This window comes from Mobula hypostoma, chromosome 21, assembly GCF_963921235.1.
Source record: "Mobula hypostoma chromosome 21, sMobHyp1.1, whole genome shotgun sequence".
Classification (NCBI taxonomy): Eukaryota; Metazoa; Chordata; class Chondrichthyes; order Myliobatiformes; family Myliobatidae; genus Mobula; species Mobula hypostoma.
In genome coordinates this window covers 27,913,787-27,930,875 of record NC_086117.1, presented here as the reverse complement: position 1 = coordinate 27,930,875, position 17,089 = coordinate 27,913,787, and the positions used below count along the sequence as shown (strand labels likewise).

At 47.7% G+C, this 17,089-nt stretch overlaps 1 protein-coding gene across 2 annotated transcripts in view; it reads left to right on the top strand.

The window, feature by feature from the left end:
- Positions 1-17,089, top strand: part of col5a1 (procollagen, type V, alpha 1) — a 325,186-nt gene that overhangs the window by 248,357 nt on the left and 59,740 nt on the right. For both annotated transcript variants that reach the window (XM_063073758.1, XM_063073757.1), the window contains exons 30-36: positions 6,680-6,787; positions 8,950-9,003; positions 9,141-9,194; positions 12,476-12,520; positions 12,655-12,708; positions 14,478-14,522; positions 16,373-16,426. In XM_063073758.1, the coding sequence (XP_062929828.1) occupies positions 6,680-6,787; positions 8,950-9,003; positions 9,141-9,194; positions 12,476-12,520; positions 12,655-12,708; positions 14,478-14,522; positions 16,373-16,426 (414 nt within the window). The remainder of the gene's footprint in view (positions 1-6,679; positions 6,788-8,949; positions 9,004-9,140; positions 9,195-12,475; positions 12,521-12,654; positions 12,709-14,477; positions 14,523-16,372; positions 16,427-17,089) is intronic.

Here is a 17,089-nt window from a genome sequence, read left to right as displayed (position 1 = left end):
TTATAGGCACAAAATAAACAACACATGAGCCAAAGCACAAGCCAAAAAATCAGCCATTTTCTCTCGTGCTAGCCATTTCAGCCCTGGGAAAAAGCCTCTGACTATCTACATGATCAATGCCTCTCGTTATCTTGTACACTTCTGATCCTCCGTCGCTCCAAGGAGAAAAGGTCGAGTTCACTCAACCTATTCTCTTAAGGCATGCTCCCCAATCCAGGCAACATCCTTGTAAATCTCCTCTGCACCCTTTCTATGGTTTCCACATCCTTCCTGTAGTGAGATGACCAGAACTGAGCACAGTACTCCAAGTGGGGTCTGACCAGGGTCCTATACAGCTGTAACATTACCTCTCGGCTCTTAAACTCAATCCCACGGTTGATGAAGGCCAATGCACCGTGTGCCTTCTTAACCACAGACTCAACCTGCGCAGCAGCTTTGAGTGTCCTGTGGACTCGGACCCCAAGATCCCTCTGATCCTCCACACTGCCAAGAGTCTTACCATTAATTATATTCTGCCATCACAATCGACCTACCAAAATGAACCACCTCACACTTATCTGGGTTGAACTCCATCTGCCACTTCTCAGCCCAGTTTTGCATCCTATCAATGTCCCGCTGTAACCTCTGACAGCCCTCCACACTATCCACAACACCCCCAATCTTTGTGTCACCAGCAAACTTACTAACCCATCCCTCCACTTCCTCATCCAGGTCATTTATAAAAGTTACTAAGTGTAAGGGTCCCAGAACAGATCCCTGAGGCACTCCACTGGTGACTGACCTCCATGCAGAATATGACCTGTCTACAACCACTCTTTGCCTTCTGTGGGCAAGCCAGTCCTAGATCCACAAAGCAATGTCCTCTTGGATCCCATGCCTCCTTACTTTCTCAATAAGCCTTGCATGGGATACCTTATCCAATGCCTTACTAAAATCCATACACACTACATCTACTGCTCTACCTTCATTAATGTGTTTAGTCAAATCCTCAAAAAATTCAATCAGGCTCGTAAGGCATGACCTGCCTTTGACAAAGCCATACTGACTATTCCTAATCATATTATACGTCTCCAAACGTTCATAAATCCTGCCTCTCAGGATCTTCTCCATCAACTTAGCAACCACTGAAGTAAGACTCACTGGTCTATAATTTCCTGAGCTATCCCATTCCCTTCCTTGAATAAGGGAACAACATCCACAACCTTCCAATCCTCCGGAACCTGTCCCATTTCCATTGATGATGCAAAGTTCATCGCCAGAGGCTCAGCAATCTCCTCCCTCGCTTCCCACAGTAGCCTTGGATACATCTCATCCGGTCCCGGTGACTTATCCAACTTGATGCTTTCCAAAAGCTCCAGCACATCCTCTTCCTTAATATCTACATGCTCAAGCTTTTCAGTCCGCTGCAAGTCATCCCTATAATCGCCAAGATCCTTTTCCATAGTGAATACTGAAGTATTCATTAAGTACCTCTGCCAAAATAAAAAGTTGTGAACTTGCACAACTCCAAGCAATATACTATTTTCCTTTATTCTCTGCTCACTCTTCTTTCTCTTTCTTTCTCCCCTCACCCTCTCGTTCTCTCTGTGACTACACTGTAGCTGTCCATCGCTGTGTGACTTTATGTACCATCTATATGCTTCTCAGTGTCACAATGTTGTATCTGTTTATTTCTGTCTTTCACTGTTCTTCACTCCATCTGCAACTCTCTTTCTTGTCGCTCTGCAACTCTCCCAGCTGAATTCCCCCTCTCCCTGCTCCCTCTCCCTACTCCCCTCTCCCTACTCCCCTCTCCCTACTCCCCTCTCCCTACTCCCCTCTCCCTAACCCCCTCTCCCTAACCCCCTCTCCCTACTCCCCTCTCCCTACTCCCCTCTCCCTACCACCCTCACCCTACTCCCCTCTCCCCACACCCCTCTCCCTACTCCCCTCTCCCTACCCCCCTCTCCCTACTCCCCTCTCCTCTCCCTAACCCCCTCTCCTCTCCCTAACCCCCTCTCCCTACTCCCCTCTCCCTACTCCCCTCTCCCTAATCCCCTCTCCCTACCCCCCTCTCCCTACCCCCCTCTCCCTAATCCCCTCTCCCTAATCCCCTCTCCCTACTCCTCTCTCCCTACCACCCTCACCCTACTCCCCTCTCACCACACCACTCTCCCTACTCCCTCTCCCTACCCCCTCTCCCTACTCCCCTCTCCCTGCTCCCCTCTCCCTACCCCCCTCCCTAATCCCCTCTCCCTACCCCCCTCTCCCTACTCCCCTCTCCCTAACCCCCTCTCCCTAACCCCCTCTCCCTAACCCCCTCTCCCTACTCCCCTCTCCCTACTCCCCTCTCCCTACCACCCTCACCCTACTCCCCTCTCCCCACACCCCTCTCCCTACTCCCCTCTCCCTACCCCCCTCTCCCTACTCCCCTCTCCTCTCCCTAACCCCCTCTCCTCTCCCTACTCCCCTCTCCCTACCCCCCTCTCCCTACCCCCCTCTCCCTACCCCCCTCTCCCTACCCCCCTCTCCCTAATCCCCTCTCCCTAATCCCCTCTCCCTACTCCTCTCTCCCTACCACCCTCACCCTACTCCCCTCTCACCACACCACTCTCCCTACCCCCTCTCCCTACCCCCTCTCCCTACCCCCTCTCCCTACTCCCCTCTCCCTGCTCCCCTCTCCCTACCCCCCTCCCTAATCCCCTCTCCCTACCCCCCTCTCCCTACTCCCCTCTCCCTGCCCCCTCTCCCTAATCCCCTCTCCCTACCCCTTCTCCCTACTCCCCTCTCCCTACTCCCCTCTCCCTACACCCCTCTCCCTACACCCCTCTCCCCACTCCCCTCTCCCTACTCCCCTCTCCCTACTCCCCTCTCCCCACTCCCCTCTCCCTACTCCCCTCTCCCTACTCCCCTCTCCCTACCTCTCCCTACTCCCCTCTCCCTACTCCCCTCTCCCTAACCCCCTCTCCCTAATCCCCTCTCCCTGCCCCCTCTCCCTAACCCCCTCCCTACACCCTCTCCCTACCCCACTACTCCTTTCCCTACCCCTCTCTCCCTACCCCATCTCTCGACCTTCCTCTGTGTACCCCCTCAACCCCCCACTCTCTGCCCCACTCTCTCTACCCCTCTCTCTCTACCCCCTCTCACTCTAACCTCTCTCTACCCCTCTCTCCACACCCCTCTCTAACCTTCCCAACCCCCTCTAACCCCGTTCTCTAACCCCCTTCTGTAACCCCCCTCTAACCCCCCACTAACCCCCCTCTTTACCCCATCACTCTCTACCACCCTCTCTACCCTGTCTTTCTAACCTCCTCTCTCTATCCCCCTTTCTAACCCCTTTTCTCTCAACCCCTCCTCTGTCTACGCCTATCTCTCTAACCCCTATCTCTCTATCCACCTCTTTCTACCCCATTCTCTCTACTACCTGTCTACCCTCCCTCTCTAACCCCTCTCTCTTACCCCCTCTCTCTACTCTCTCTCTACCCCCTCTACCCCTTTCTCTACCACCTCCCTACCCTCCCTCTCTATCCCCTTTCTCTCTACCCCCTCTCTTACCTTTTCTCTCTACTTCCTCTCTAACCCCTCTCTCTACCCCCACTCTCTACCACCTCTCTACCCTCCCTCTCTATCCCCTCTCTCTACCCCCCTTTCTGATCTTCTCTCTCTACCTTCTGTCTAACCCATCTCTCTCTACCCTCTCTCACTAACCCCCTCTGTCTGCACCCCTCTCTCTACACCGTCTCTCTAACCCAACCCGCTCTCCCCCCACTCTCTCTCTACACCCACTGTCTCTACTCCTCTCTCTAACCCATCTCTCTATACCCCCTCTCTCTACTACCCTCTCTCTGACCCCCTCTCTCTACCACTGCTTCTACCCTCTGACCCTTCTCTCTACCTTCCCTCTCTAACTCCTCTCTATGTTCCTCCCTAAACCCCCTCCTCTCTACCCCCCTCTGTCTACCCCTCATCACCCTACCCCATCTCTCTACCCCCTCTCTACCCTCCCTCTCTACCCTTTCTCTGTATGCCCTCTCTCTACCCTCTCTCTCTACCCCCTCTCTCTACCCCCTCTCTCTACCCTCTCTCTCTCTACCCCCTCTCTCTACCCCCTCTCTCTACCCCCTCTCTCTACCCCCTCTCTCTACCCCCTCTCTTACCCCTCTCTTTCTACCCCCTCTCTTACCCCTCTCTTTCTACCCCCTCTTTTACCCCTCTCTTTCTACCCCTCTTTCTACCCTCTCTCTCTACCGCCTCTCTCTACCCTCTCTCTACCCTCTCTCCCTGCCCCTCTCCCTCTACCCATCTCTCTCTGGCCTAAAGAAATCCCTGCTCATCTCTGTGGCCGTGCCATCCGGTCCCAGACTCTTCCTCTACTGGAAACAACCTCTTCACGTCCACACTATCTCGGCCTTACAATATTCAATAACTTTCAAAAAGATCCCTCTTCGTTCTTCATATCGCTCCTTAACCTGCTCCAAAGTGACTCTAGAAAATATCATGGACCCACCACACATCGTAAGTGCGAATTGGTCCATAAAAAACCTGGTTCAAAGAGGAATCTGTTTTCTGTCAGGATCCAATCAACAACAGGAAAAACAATCCAAAATATTTCAAAATTTCTTTTTACAATGTATGGCAATGATTTGGACTATGGGATTAATGGATTTGTGGCTGGATTTGCCGATGATACAAAGATAAGTAGAGGAGCAGGTAGTGTTGAGGAAACAGAGAGCCTGCAGAGAGACTTAGATAGTTTAGGGGAATGGGCAAAGAAGTGGCAAATGATATACAATGTTGGAAAGTGTATGGTCATGCACTTTGGTGGAAGAAATAAACGAGCAGACTATTAATTAGATGGGGAGAGAATTCAAAATGCAGAGATGCAAAGAGACCTGGGAGCCCTTGTACAGGATACCTTAAAGGTTAACCTCCAGGTTGAGTTGGTGGTGAAGGCGAATGTAATGTTGGCATTCATTTCTAGAGGTATAGAATAGAAGAGCAGGGATGTGATGTTGAGGCTCTATAAGGCACTCGTGAGACCACACTTGGAGTATTGTGTGCAGTTTTGGGCTCCTTATTTTAGAAAGGATATGCTAACATAGGAGAGTTTCAGAGAAGATTCACGGGAATGATTCTAGGAATGAAAGGGTTACTGTATGAAGAACATCTAGCAGCTCTTGGACTGTATTCCCTGGAGTTCAGGAGAATGAGGGGGAATCTCATAGCAACATTGCAAATGTTAAAAGGCCTAAACAGATTGGATATGGCAAAGTTATTTCCCATGCTAGGGGAGTCTAGGACAAGAGGGCATGACTACAGGATTGAAGGACATCTATTTAGAACAGAGGTGCAGAGAAATTACTTTAGTCAGAGGGTGGTAAATCTGTGGAACTTGTTGCCACGAGTCGCTGTGGAGGACAGTCATTGGGTGCATTTAAGGCAGAGATAGATAGGCATCAAAGGGTATGGGGAGAAGGCCGGGGAGTGGGGATGACTGGAAGAATTGGATCAGCCCACGATTGAATGGTGGAGCAGACCCGATAGGCCGAATGGCCTACTTCTGCTCCTATGTCTTATGGTCTCATTTCAATTTTATGGAAAGGGAATTGCTAATTGATAATTAGAGTGCAGTGTTCCATAAGGAAAGGGACGTGGGCTGAAATATATTGAGCAGGCTTGTCTTTAGGAGTTCAGGGGACACAGGGAGCTCTTAGCCTCAGCTCTCAGTAAGGAAGGAACAGACCAGTTGCACTGTATGCTCGCAGTACTCAGTCCCTCTCACTGATACTCCAGCAGAGACAGACAGTGAAATTGCTTCTCCACTCTCTGCTCTTGGGGCACTGTGAACATATCATTCAGTCCCATTGACATGCTGCCTCTGTGTCCTTCAGCCTGTGTCCCTCACCCTCCCGCGTCCGTCACCCTCCCGCATACCCAGACACACTCCCACTCAAACCCAGACACACAGTAAGTAAATGTAGGTAAATAGTGCAAGAGGGCAAAGTAGTGAACTAGTGTTCATGGGTACGTGCGCCATTTGGAATTTTGATGGCGGAGGGGAAGAAGCTGTTCCTAAAATGTTGAGTGTGCATCCTCAGGCTCCTGTACCTCCTCCAGGATGGTAGTAATAAGAACAGGACATGTTCTGGATGGAGAGGGTCCTTAACAATGGTTGCCATCTTCAAGGAGCGCTGCCTGTTGAGGATGTCCTCAGTGGTAGGGAGGCTAGTGCCCAAGATGCAGCTGGCTGAGCCTGCAGTCCTCTGCAGCTCTCTCTCTATCCTGTGCATCGGAGTCTCCACGCCAGGCCGAGATGCAGCCACTCAGAATGCTCTCCACGGTATGTCAGGAGAAGTTTACTAAAGTCCTCAGACTCATCTTGAAGCATAGGCGTTGGTGTGTGTCGTCTTCATGATTGCATCAATATGTTGGGCCCAGAAACCTGAAGCTGCACCAGGACTGACCCCTCGATGAGGACTGTTATCTTCTCTGGATATCCCCCTCCGATGCCCCTTGCTCCCAGTGCTGCTTGGACCTGATGCCCTTTGTCCCCAACACCCCACTGCCTTCGATCCTTGCACCCATGGCTCTCACTCAAAGTCTCTGTGTGACCTTCGTAAGCGTTTCTGGGGAACTCCGTTCACATGCTGATATATTTATTTTCTCTGGAGTTCTGATCTCTGCTTTGTTTTCCCGACAGGGTGAGCTTGGTCCTGCAGGCCCCAGGGGAGAAGATGGCCCGGAAGGCCCCAAAGGCCGTGTGGGACCTTCTGGAGATCCTGGCCCAGCTGGGCCAACCGGTGAAAAGGTATGAGAAGATGAGAAGGTCCCAGACCACGCAGGGCTTACCCTTTCTGAATGCTAATTAATAGCAGAATCATTGCCCAGTAACATTCTTTCAAGGCATGCTGCATAATTATTTGGCAAATGGTGACCAATGGCACTTTGCCCAGACTTACAGAGGGAAGCAATATCAACCTCAGACGATGGAAATCATTCCAATCAGATCTTTGAAGCAAGGGGTGTGAATGTGGTCCGAGGAGTGTGGGAAGTTGGGGGACATGGTGAGAGGGTGGAATTGAAGGTTTTTATAACACGTTTGAAAGACAGCATTGAAGAATATGGAAGCATAGAATTATGATAGCGAAGGAAGCCATACAGGACCAGCTGAGAAAGAGATCCTCAGATTCATCCCGTCTTTCAGCACTCATCCCATCACCCTATAGCTGTTGACACTGCTGACACCAAGTCAGTTTTTAAATCTGCTGAGGCTTCCTGTCTCTGTTGCTCACACGCTATGTTGGAGACCTGGTGAAAATTCTTTTAACTTTCCTTAATTTCTCTGGTCATCTGTGCTCCCTAAGGGAAATAGTCCTTCCCAACATGAACCTCGAATCATTTTGGGTGACTGTCCTGCAACCTCATCCAGTTCCAACTTGACCATCCTTATGCAGTACCTGGTTCTTCATCCAGTGTTAACTTATTCACCTTGTCTACTCATCCTCCTGCCTTCAGGGACATGTGGAAGGATACTCCAAGATGCTTTGCTCCTCTATATTTCTCAGTGTTCAACTATCTAGCATAAGTTACGCTGCCTTATTTTCTCTTCCCAAGTGTAATACTTCACCAACGTAGGATCCAATTCCATTCCCACATGTCACCACCTGGCCACCCCATTGATATCCACCTTACCGTCGACAGTTTACTTCATCTTCAAACATCTTACAATAGTTTTACATATGTTCTATTTTATTTCTTTATTTTCCTGTAAATGTTTGCAAGAAAATGAAGCTCTATGTTACAGGAAAGGTGTTGAGGCTTTGGAGAGGGCACAGACGAAGTTTACCAGGATGCTGCCTGGATTAGAGGACGTGCGCTATCATGAGAGGTTGGAGCCCAGCACCATTCTTTCAAGGCATGCTGCATCATTATTTGGTGGAGGCTGAGGCGAGATCTGAGAGAAGCCTATAAGATTGAGAAGCAAAGACGGAGTAGACGGACAATACCTCCCCCCCCACCCCCGATGGTTGTAATGTCTAATACGAAAAGGCATGCACTTAAGGGGAGAGGGGATAATTTCAAAAGAGATGTGAGGGGCAATTTTTTTTTACACAGAGAGTGGTGGGTGCCTGGAGTGGTGGTAGAGGCAAAAACATAACTGACTTTTGATAGGCACATGAATGTAAGGAAAATGGGAGGATATGGACATTGTGTAGGCAGAAGAGATTAGTTAGCCATTTGATTGGCTTGGCACAATATTGTGCTGTATTGTTCTATGTTCTAAGGTGGTATATTGTGACATATACATATTTTAATAATAAATTTACTTTGAACTTTGATCTTCGAAGCACTTGGATAGGCAGATGGAGGGGAGGAGCCAGGAGGAATATGGGCTGAGTGCAGGAAATTGGGACTAGCGGTTGGGCACTGTGGTTGGCATGCACCTGTTGGGCCTAAAGGCTGGCATTGGAGCAGTATTGCTCTGACCCTGACTGCCCTAATGTGAGACGATAGTAAGATGGTGGGTTACAGGGCTGGAGTGATGGTAAGTGACTGGGTTTGAGGGTTAGTGGGAGATGATCATTTGGTGGAATTAAATATTATGGGGCATTGTGGGATTTGTGGAGTCAAGTTTTCTAAGGCAAGGGTAGACTGTTGGAGTTGAGGTAATGGGACAATGATAAACTTGAGATTTATATACTTTTCTGTTGCTGAAAACACTTGTGGCAGTACAAAGTGCGAAAGTGTACAATGTGAACGAAAGATCCAAACCCTGTAGGTGGCTCAGTGACCCGTGGTGAGTTCTGTCATCCTTGATTCCACAATAACAGCTGTGTCCCTTAACTGTCTGATATCAGAAAGCACACCCCACCATCCATCCATCTTATTGTCCCGTCTCTAGTAAGAGGGATTAAAATGAATGGTCTTTGTTCCCGTGAACCAATTAACGTGCTCCTTCTGTTTCTCCAGGGAAAGCTCGGCGTTCCTGGATTGCCGGGATATCCGGGAAGACAAGGCCCTAAAGTAAGTGAATCTCCTGTGGTCCGTAGGCTTATTGCTCTGAATGGCCTAATTCTGCTCCTGTGTCTTCTGGTTTTATGCAGAACCACTAGGGTTCCTTGGTTCCTAGTCTTGATTTTTCTCTTCCTCACTGTTTCTAGGGTTCGATCGGATTCCCCGGATTCCCAGGAGCAAGTGGTGAGAAAGGAGTGAGGGTAGGTTGCAGCTTGATATCTGGTGGTCGTTTTGGGGCGGAATTGCGATTCTGTAAAAGGTTTTCCTTTATCAGGGAAATGGGTCCAAGGATGCTGAGGTGGGAGAGCTGATGGGTGGAGTAGCATAGTCATAGTCATAGTCATGCTTTATTGATCCCGAGGGAAATTGATTTTCGTTACAGTTGCCCCAACCAAGAATAGAGTATAAATATAGCAATATAGCATTTATAAATTCACAGATTTTACGAGGGAGAAAACAGGAGATTCTGCAGATGCTGGAAACCTTGAGCAACGCACACAAAATTCTGGAGCAACTCAGCAGGTCGAGCAGAAGAATAAAAAGACAACGTTTTGAGCCATGACCCTTCATCAGGACTGGAAAGGAAGGGGACAGAAGCCAGAATAAGAAGTTGGGTGGAGGGAGAGGGGTACAAACTGGCAGGTGATAGGTGAGGGGGAAGGTGGGTGGATGGGGGTGGGATGGTGTAAGAAGCTGGGAGGTAATAGATAGAAGGGGTAAACGGCTGAAGAAGGTGGAATCTAATCGGAGCCAACAGTGGACCATGGAATAAAAGAGGAAGGGAGCCACAGGGAGCTGATGGGCAGGTTGTGAGGGCAGAGTAGGAAGAGGAGTGAGAGGTTAACCAGAATAGGTGGGGAGGGTAGAAACAGAGGGGAGTTATTAATAGAAGTTAGCAAAATCAATTTTCATGTCGTTAGTTTGGAGGTCACCCAGAGAGAATATGAGGGTGTTGCTCCTCCAACCCGAGTTTGGCGTTAGAGGAGGTTGTGGCAGTAGAGCAGATCATAGACAGATACGTTGCTATGGGAATGGGATCATGTTGTTCTGAGGTCCCTTTGCTCAATGATTTAAGGAGCGTTGGTTGTCAATGTTTTAGAGGCGTTATGAAACCCAGCTTAGGCTGCAGGATGATTGATGTCTTCATTTGCGAGTACTGAGCTTCTGAATGAGTTGGCCTTGCTGAAGGCGCAGTACAGATTCAACAGGGACCTTGTTGAGAGATACTCCTTCACCAGAGGAGGAAAATCGATCATTATGCTGTGGGAAGGGTGGATGGCAGTGAAGAACCAAATCCTTTTGTGAGACAAGAGTATTGTGGGATGTAGAGTGGAATGAAACCACTTGTCTACCAATGACCTGGTAAAGCGTTCTGCAGTGCTTCACGGGAGAATAAATCAGGGAAAGAATAACCCAGATCCACTTGAACAAGTGATGAAGATCTTCTTTCAACAACAACAATGGTCTCCAAACCCCAGGCTGTGTGTTGCAGGGAGCTAAGATCAGGATCGTGGAAGTGCACAAGACATAGAAAACTGTTTCAGTCTTTGTGTGACCCACTTCTCTCTTACTCAGTCACCGCCATAATTGAAAATGCAAAGTCCAGGATAGCTAGTTGCTTCTTTAAAATTGCTGACAAGGGATTAGTGTAGATGGGCAAAGGGTATTAAGCACGTGGTGAGTCAAAGGGCCCATTTCAGTGAGGATTGACTTCATGTCTGGGCTTCCCTCCACACCCTCAAAGTCCGTTCCACCCTGGTTAGGAAGGACACACATGAGACTACAGATACTGGAACTTGGAGCAACAAATGATCTGCTGAAGGAGCTCAGCAGATTGAGTAGCATCTGTGGGGAGAAGGAATTGTCAATGTTATGGATCAAAACCTCCTCAGTAACTCCTTTGCCCCTACAAAATGCTGCTCCTCCAGCAGATTGGTTGTTGCTCTGTTCTGGTTAGATATAAAGTAAGCCTCATGCTGCACTGTTCCCTTCGGTTCTCGAGGTAGTTACAGAACGGGTTAGACACAGACCGTAGTATCCTTTATGCTGTCATACCAATCACTCCCAGATTAAATACAGCATCATTCAGACACGGAGTAAAAACTTCCCCTTTACATTGTCCATTATGTGTGTCTTAACTAACTTTGATTGCCCTGGGATGATTTAAATTTTAAATTGTCCACTTATCCAGGGCGCCTTAGCTACTGTTTGTTCACCCTCTGCTCCTTCTGGAATGTCAGAGTGCCGCAGAATAGAATGAGGCTGTTTGATCCATCGTGACTGCACTGGTCCTACCAAAGAACTATAGATGCTGGAAATCTGAAGGAACACATGAAATGTTGGAAGAACTCAGCAGGTCAGGCAGCATCTACGGAGGGAGATAAACTACCAACATTTCGGACTGAGTTCCTTCACCAGGACTGCATTAACTATCCTGATGTGGTGTCTTGGACCAAAACATTCGCTGATAATTTCTCTCCAGAGATGCTGCCTGACCACTGAGTCCCTCCAATATTTTGTGTGTGTCGCTGCTAAAGAAGAGACATCCATTTAGTTTCACTCCTTGCTCTTTTCCTTGCCCCATAGATCTCTCCATAAACTTCTGTTAGAACTATTTTCTCTGCCCTTTTCGATGGCGTATTCCAGATCACAACAGTATATCGCACAAATGGATTCCTCCCCTTGGCTTTTTTTCTTAATCTATGTCCTCCAGGTAGCAATTCTCTTACCACAAGCAACAGTTTCTCTTTATCTTCCGTATCAGAGCCCCTCAAATCATTGTGAACAAACTTATTTCTCAAAGAGAGCCATCCCCACACACGTGCCTTGCTCTCCAGGTAAATTTCTCCATTTAAGTCACAAGCTAAAGTTATGGTTACCGCTAGGAGCTGACCAGCTTCCCTGCCCTATTCAGATCATCGGATTACACTCAAGAACCTTGCAATTTTAGTTGGAGGTTGGAGTGAATGTTGATGTGGAGAACAGAGAGAGGAAGAAGTTTAAGGATATCAGAATCTATATGACCTTAACTGGATATTTACCTGAAAATTGAATTCTCCCAGTGTGATCTTCAGGGGATCCACGTGGGTTCGTCATAGGAGAAATGGGCTAATGACTGAATTATTTCAGTAGGTTCAAGATATGAAACAAAATGAACGGGCTTCTCTTTGGCTTGTGCTAGATAGCGAGGTGATTTGGCCTACCTTGTGGATCTCCTTCCAAAATTCATTCCCAGCTTGTGGTCATCAACAGCAAAACTGGTGTTCATTTTCCTGAAACAACTTGCTTTGCTACCTCAATAGCCAAGTAAAGGCCGAGCATGTTGTGGGACTGTACTCACACAAAGCCAGGGCAGAGGAGATTGGCAGAAATATCTCTGGGTGAACACTGGAGGGAGGTGAGAGTTCATGAACCTTGTGTAGGTACTGGTAGTCTCCTTACTGCTTCCTCTGCTCACCTTTCTTTTAATTCCGTCCTCTAGGGCAGTCCAGGAAAATCAGGACCAAGAGGACAGAGAGGCCCGACGGTACGAACCATTTTACTGATTACTATCACCGTGATTCCACCTCAGCTGCCGATTGACAAACTTGTTTTAATTTTTTTTATATGTTGATCTCAATGGTACAAATGTTTGTTCTAACATCTTGTTTATTACTAAAGGGTCCCCGGGGCGAACGTGGTCCGAGAGGATCCACTGGGAAAGCCGGCCCGAAGGTAACTGGAGTTTAACATCACTGTTGCACTCCTCAGTGTGAGGAAGACAAGGTCAATGAATGAGGTGAAGCACTAATAGGGCAGGTGCAGCATGGATTATACAGAACAGTGCTCACTCAGCACCATCTCACCAAACACACCTGGAGCAAGTGAAGCATGTTAACTGAAGTAGACTCTGCAGACAATGGAAATCTGTATCTCCACACAAATGCTGGAGGAACTCAGCAGGCCAGGCAGCATCTGCGGAGGGGAATAAGCAGTCGACGTTTCGGGGCAGGAGGCCTGATGAAGGGTCCTGGCCCAAAAGGTCGAATGCTCATTTCCCTCCTAGAAGCTGCCTGACCTGCTGAGTTCCTCCGGCATTTTGAATGTCAGCCGATGTAACTTCACACTGTCCCACTAAACGCTCCTGGGGTAGATGCAACACGGGTTACGTAGAGTAACACTCACTCAACAACGTCCCACTAAGCAACCCCAGGGCAGGTGCAGTGCAACATGGGTGAGAGTTCATCCACCAGCATCCCACCAAACATTCCAAGGCAAGTACAGCATGGATTAAACAAAGTGGAACTCACTCATCAATGTTCCACCAAATGCTCCCTGCATTAGTTCCACAGGTTAGGCATAGTGTAAAACTCCTTCTGTGTTATCCCATTAAACCCTTCCAAGCCAGCTATGGAAGGCAATAGATATAAAGATTCCTTGGTACCGTCCCTGTCCAACAATTACAGGATAGGTACAAACCATTTAGATGCAGAGGAAAGCTCCCTCTGCACTCTCCAGTCAGTATCATAAATGCTTCCACTGCCCAGAAAAACTTTGTGCATCAGGTACCCATCTGTCCAGGCACTGTTGGCCACTGATTGATGAACAAATCTACCTCGTCTCCAATGCCCCATCTGCTCCTCCTTCAGATTGCACCCCTCAACCTGCATTGTTGTTTACTTCTTTCATCACTATGCCCCTTGATTTCATCCCTTCACTACTAGCGTGTCCTCCTTCTGCCACTATGTCCCTGCCCCCCATCCAAAAGTCTCCCTTATGGCCGTCATCCTGGCAACCCGCTGCCTCATTCCAACGTTGCTTCCCCCTCACAAAAATCTTGCCCCTCACTCTTCCTTCCACTTTAACCTCCTCTGACCATCCTTTACCTCTCCTGAAATATCACTCCCATTTACAGCCTTTCCTTCATCTCCTCCCTCTTCTAAAAGTCCTGCCTGTAATGACCAACTTTATCCTGTGGACCATAGTAACTCTTCCCTCTTCTAAAAGTCCGGCCATATAATGACCAACTTAATCCCATGGATCATAGTATCTCTTCCCTCTTCTAAAATCCTGCCATATAATGACCAACTTAATCCCGTGGACCATAGTAGTTCTTCCCTCTTCTAGAAGTTCTGCCCATAATGACCAACTTTATCCTGTGGATCATTGTAACTGAGGATTTAGATCAAGTTCAAGTTTAATTACCACTGTAGCCATTGAATTGTCCAATACACTCCATCCAGCCAGGAGGGAAAACTATCACCCTATTTAACTACCAGTGCGGTCAAAGTGTTAAACCTTCTTCTGTGAATCGCGTTCCAATGCTGAAATGTGGAAAATGGGGTCTGGAGTTGGATATCTGACGGAGAAACTGCAAAGAAAAATCCCTCTGAATAGCTGCTGAAATTCCTATTGTCTGAAGATATTTGCAGAGATATCCTTTGTGCTGTTATTATAAATATAACCTGACTTTCTGGTCCTAATTTCTCTATCTCTAATTGCAGGGTAGCTCAGGAAGTGATGGCCCACCTGGTCCTTCTGGTGAGAGGGTAAGGAACTCCATTCACCATGATCCCTTCTCTTGTTTTCGTTTCTTTCCTTGCACTGAGTTGATGCAGAGTAAAGCTAGTGTCCAGTCTTCAATCCTGTTCTTCGTCAGGCTGTGTGATGTCCACCTGGTGTTTCTTCTAAAACTCCATGAAGGGACAGGGACAGTGAAAGGAGTCTGAGAAAGTTAGCTTCAGATGGTCTTTCTTTCTCAGGTATGAACTGGACACAGCTTCCACTTAGGTCTGCATGTTTGAGGAATAACATACAAAAATGTTTGGGGAATAATTGGCTCATAGGTGTCTCAAGTATTGAGATGTTGGTTGCTGACACCAACAGGAGGTTCTTATTTGGAAAAGAAACTTCTTGCAAGAACGAACCCCAATGTAGGTTAATCCGCCAGTATATCTGGCTCCCCCTCCCTCCCACACATAAGCAGCAGCAAGCAACAATCCCCTCTCTCTCTCCACCAGCAAAAAAGAAACATCGGCACCCACCACCAAGCACTCAAGCACGAGCAAAGCAACAGCAAAGGCACAGACTTGCAGTTTCCCGAAGACTACTTGTTCACCCGGTATTTGACATACCACAGGCTCTCTCTCTCTCCCTAATAAGGGAGAAAGAAATGTCTCCGTTTTCACAGCGAGCGGGGAGACATAACGAACAACTCACTGGTTTACAATGTTAAAAGTCTGTTGCGTCGCTTTTTCTCAGCTCTGTGCCCAAAGATCTCGGGTCTCTGGGCACACAGCCATAGACTTCTGTCTCCCCCGACGACACACTGATCTCCTGTTGTGACACCGACCTTCGATCCACCTGTCTCCAGAGCCACGAGATCTCGGTTTTCCGAAGGCGAACTGAGCTCTTAGGCCGAGCCCTTGGCATGCTGAATAACAGCCAATTGTGAAACCCTGAGAGCTGGTCCCATTCCTGCAAAGAACCATAGTTAGCATGTAACTCCAGGTCAAGGTCTTCAAAAGAACTCTGAGAGGGAAAAATAGAGATAATAAAGATGGAAATAGAGCTGTTTCTGAAGATGCAAACAAAGGAGTCGCCATTAGGTGTCATTAAACCTCCTAAGCTGCGCCTTAGACTGGATTGATCTCCATGCTGATCGATTCTAAAGTAATCCAATCTATGAGAATCAATGCTCTCCAGTGAGAATAAGGCTTCTTGCTGTGCCTCACACCATGTGTTAGAGATTGTCTCACTCCATCTTCTTTTCCTTTTGGTCTGCTGCGAGACTCTCCGGTACAGCTGAGCAGATCGGTGCAGTTGTATTTTTCCCAGCACGCCACTGTCCTCTATGGACACCTGCAGGCCATGTAGGAAGTTCTATGTCACAAAACCGGTACCAATCTGCGATGGTGTAGGCAAGGTGTTCTGAGGGCTGCATCTCCCCCCTCAGCAACATTTCCCGGGTTGACAAGTCATCACCTAACTTCGACACAAGTGTCACTGGTGTCAACATCTCCGTGATCCGGTCTGTGACCTACAAAGTATATAAAGTCGCAGCTTAGCTACCAATGTTTCTACTCCTCCTCGAATGAGGAGTAATCTCCACTCCTGGATCAACGAAGGAGATCCTTGGCACCATGCCAAAGAAGGCAAAGAGTTCTCCTCCAGTGTCCTGGGCAGGTATCCTCCAAAAGAAATCTCAAAAGCAATTGGCTGTTCGTGTAGATCTGATGTATAAACATCATGTACCATGCTTTCTACCTTACAGTATGACTGCGTACAACTCCGAACAAGTATTTAATTAATAGTAAAAGTTTTGGGTACTTCTGAAATTGTTAAATGTACTACACAAAATGTTTATTTTCTCTTCAATTTGTTTGCATTCACATTCCAGGGACCACCTGGACCTCAGGGACCAATGGGGTTTGCTGGACCTAAAGGCCCCCCTGTGAGTAGATGCAGAACTTTGTTTCGCTTCTTGTTGATAAATTGACAGTGATGCATGTCTCCTTGAGGTTTCCTGCTGTTGATGATTGAGAAAGTATGTCAGACTGTGGGACCCAGTAGTTGAGGTGCCATGTTCTCAAACAATAAAGATTCAGTGATTTTCAAAAGGAAAATGTTGATATTGAAAATGAAATTAGCACATTAAATGTGCACAGGCAAATATAGCACAGTTTAGATATAAGCGAAAACCCTGTGGTCTGTCCGATCAAGTACTCCTAGTGTAACTACAGCACATGGTTAGACGTGCAGTAAAATTCCTCAATACGGGCTAGTTTCATGCTTCACTTCGGCACTGGAGCTCAATCTTACTATGTGAATATGGTGTTATTCCATGTCCTTCTGTGTGCCTTTGAGAGCAAGCTCGTTTCCCATTGTTCTCTTTTACCCCATGAACAGATCATCCCATCAGTCCAAGCTGATTTCAAGCCCTGAACTTACAGTCATAAATCCTCCCAAATTCCCTGTAGCAGTAGTTTTATTGTGCAGTTAGTTTTTCAAAGATGGAATGACATAAATTCTTATTTTTACAAACATTCCAAAAGGAGAGTTCCTGGACTCTTGCAGTGTCCATTATTTAGTGGTTGGTAGGGCAATTATCCACAGT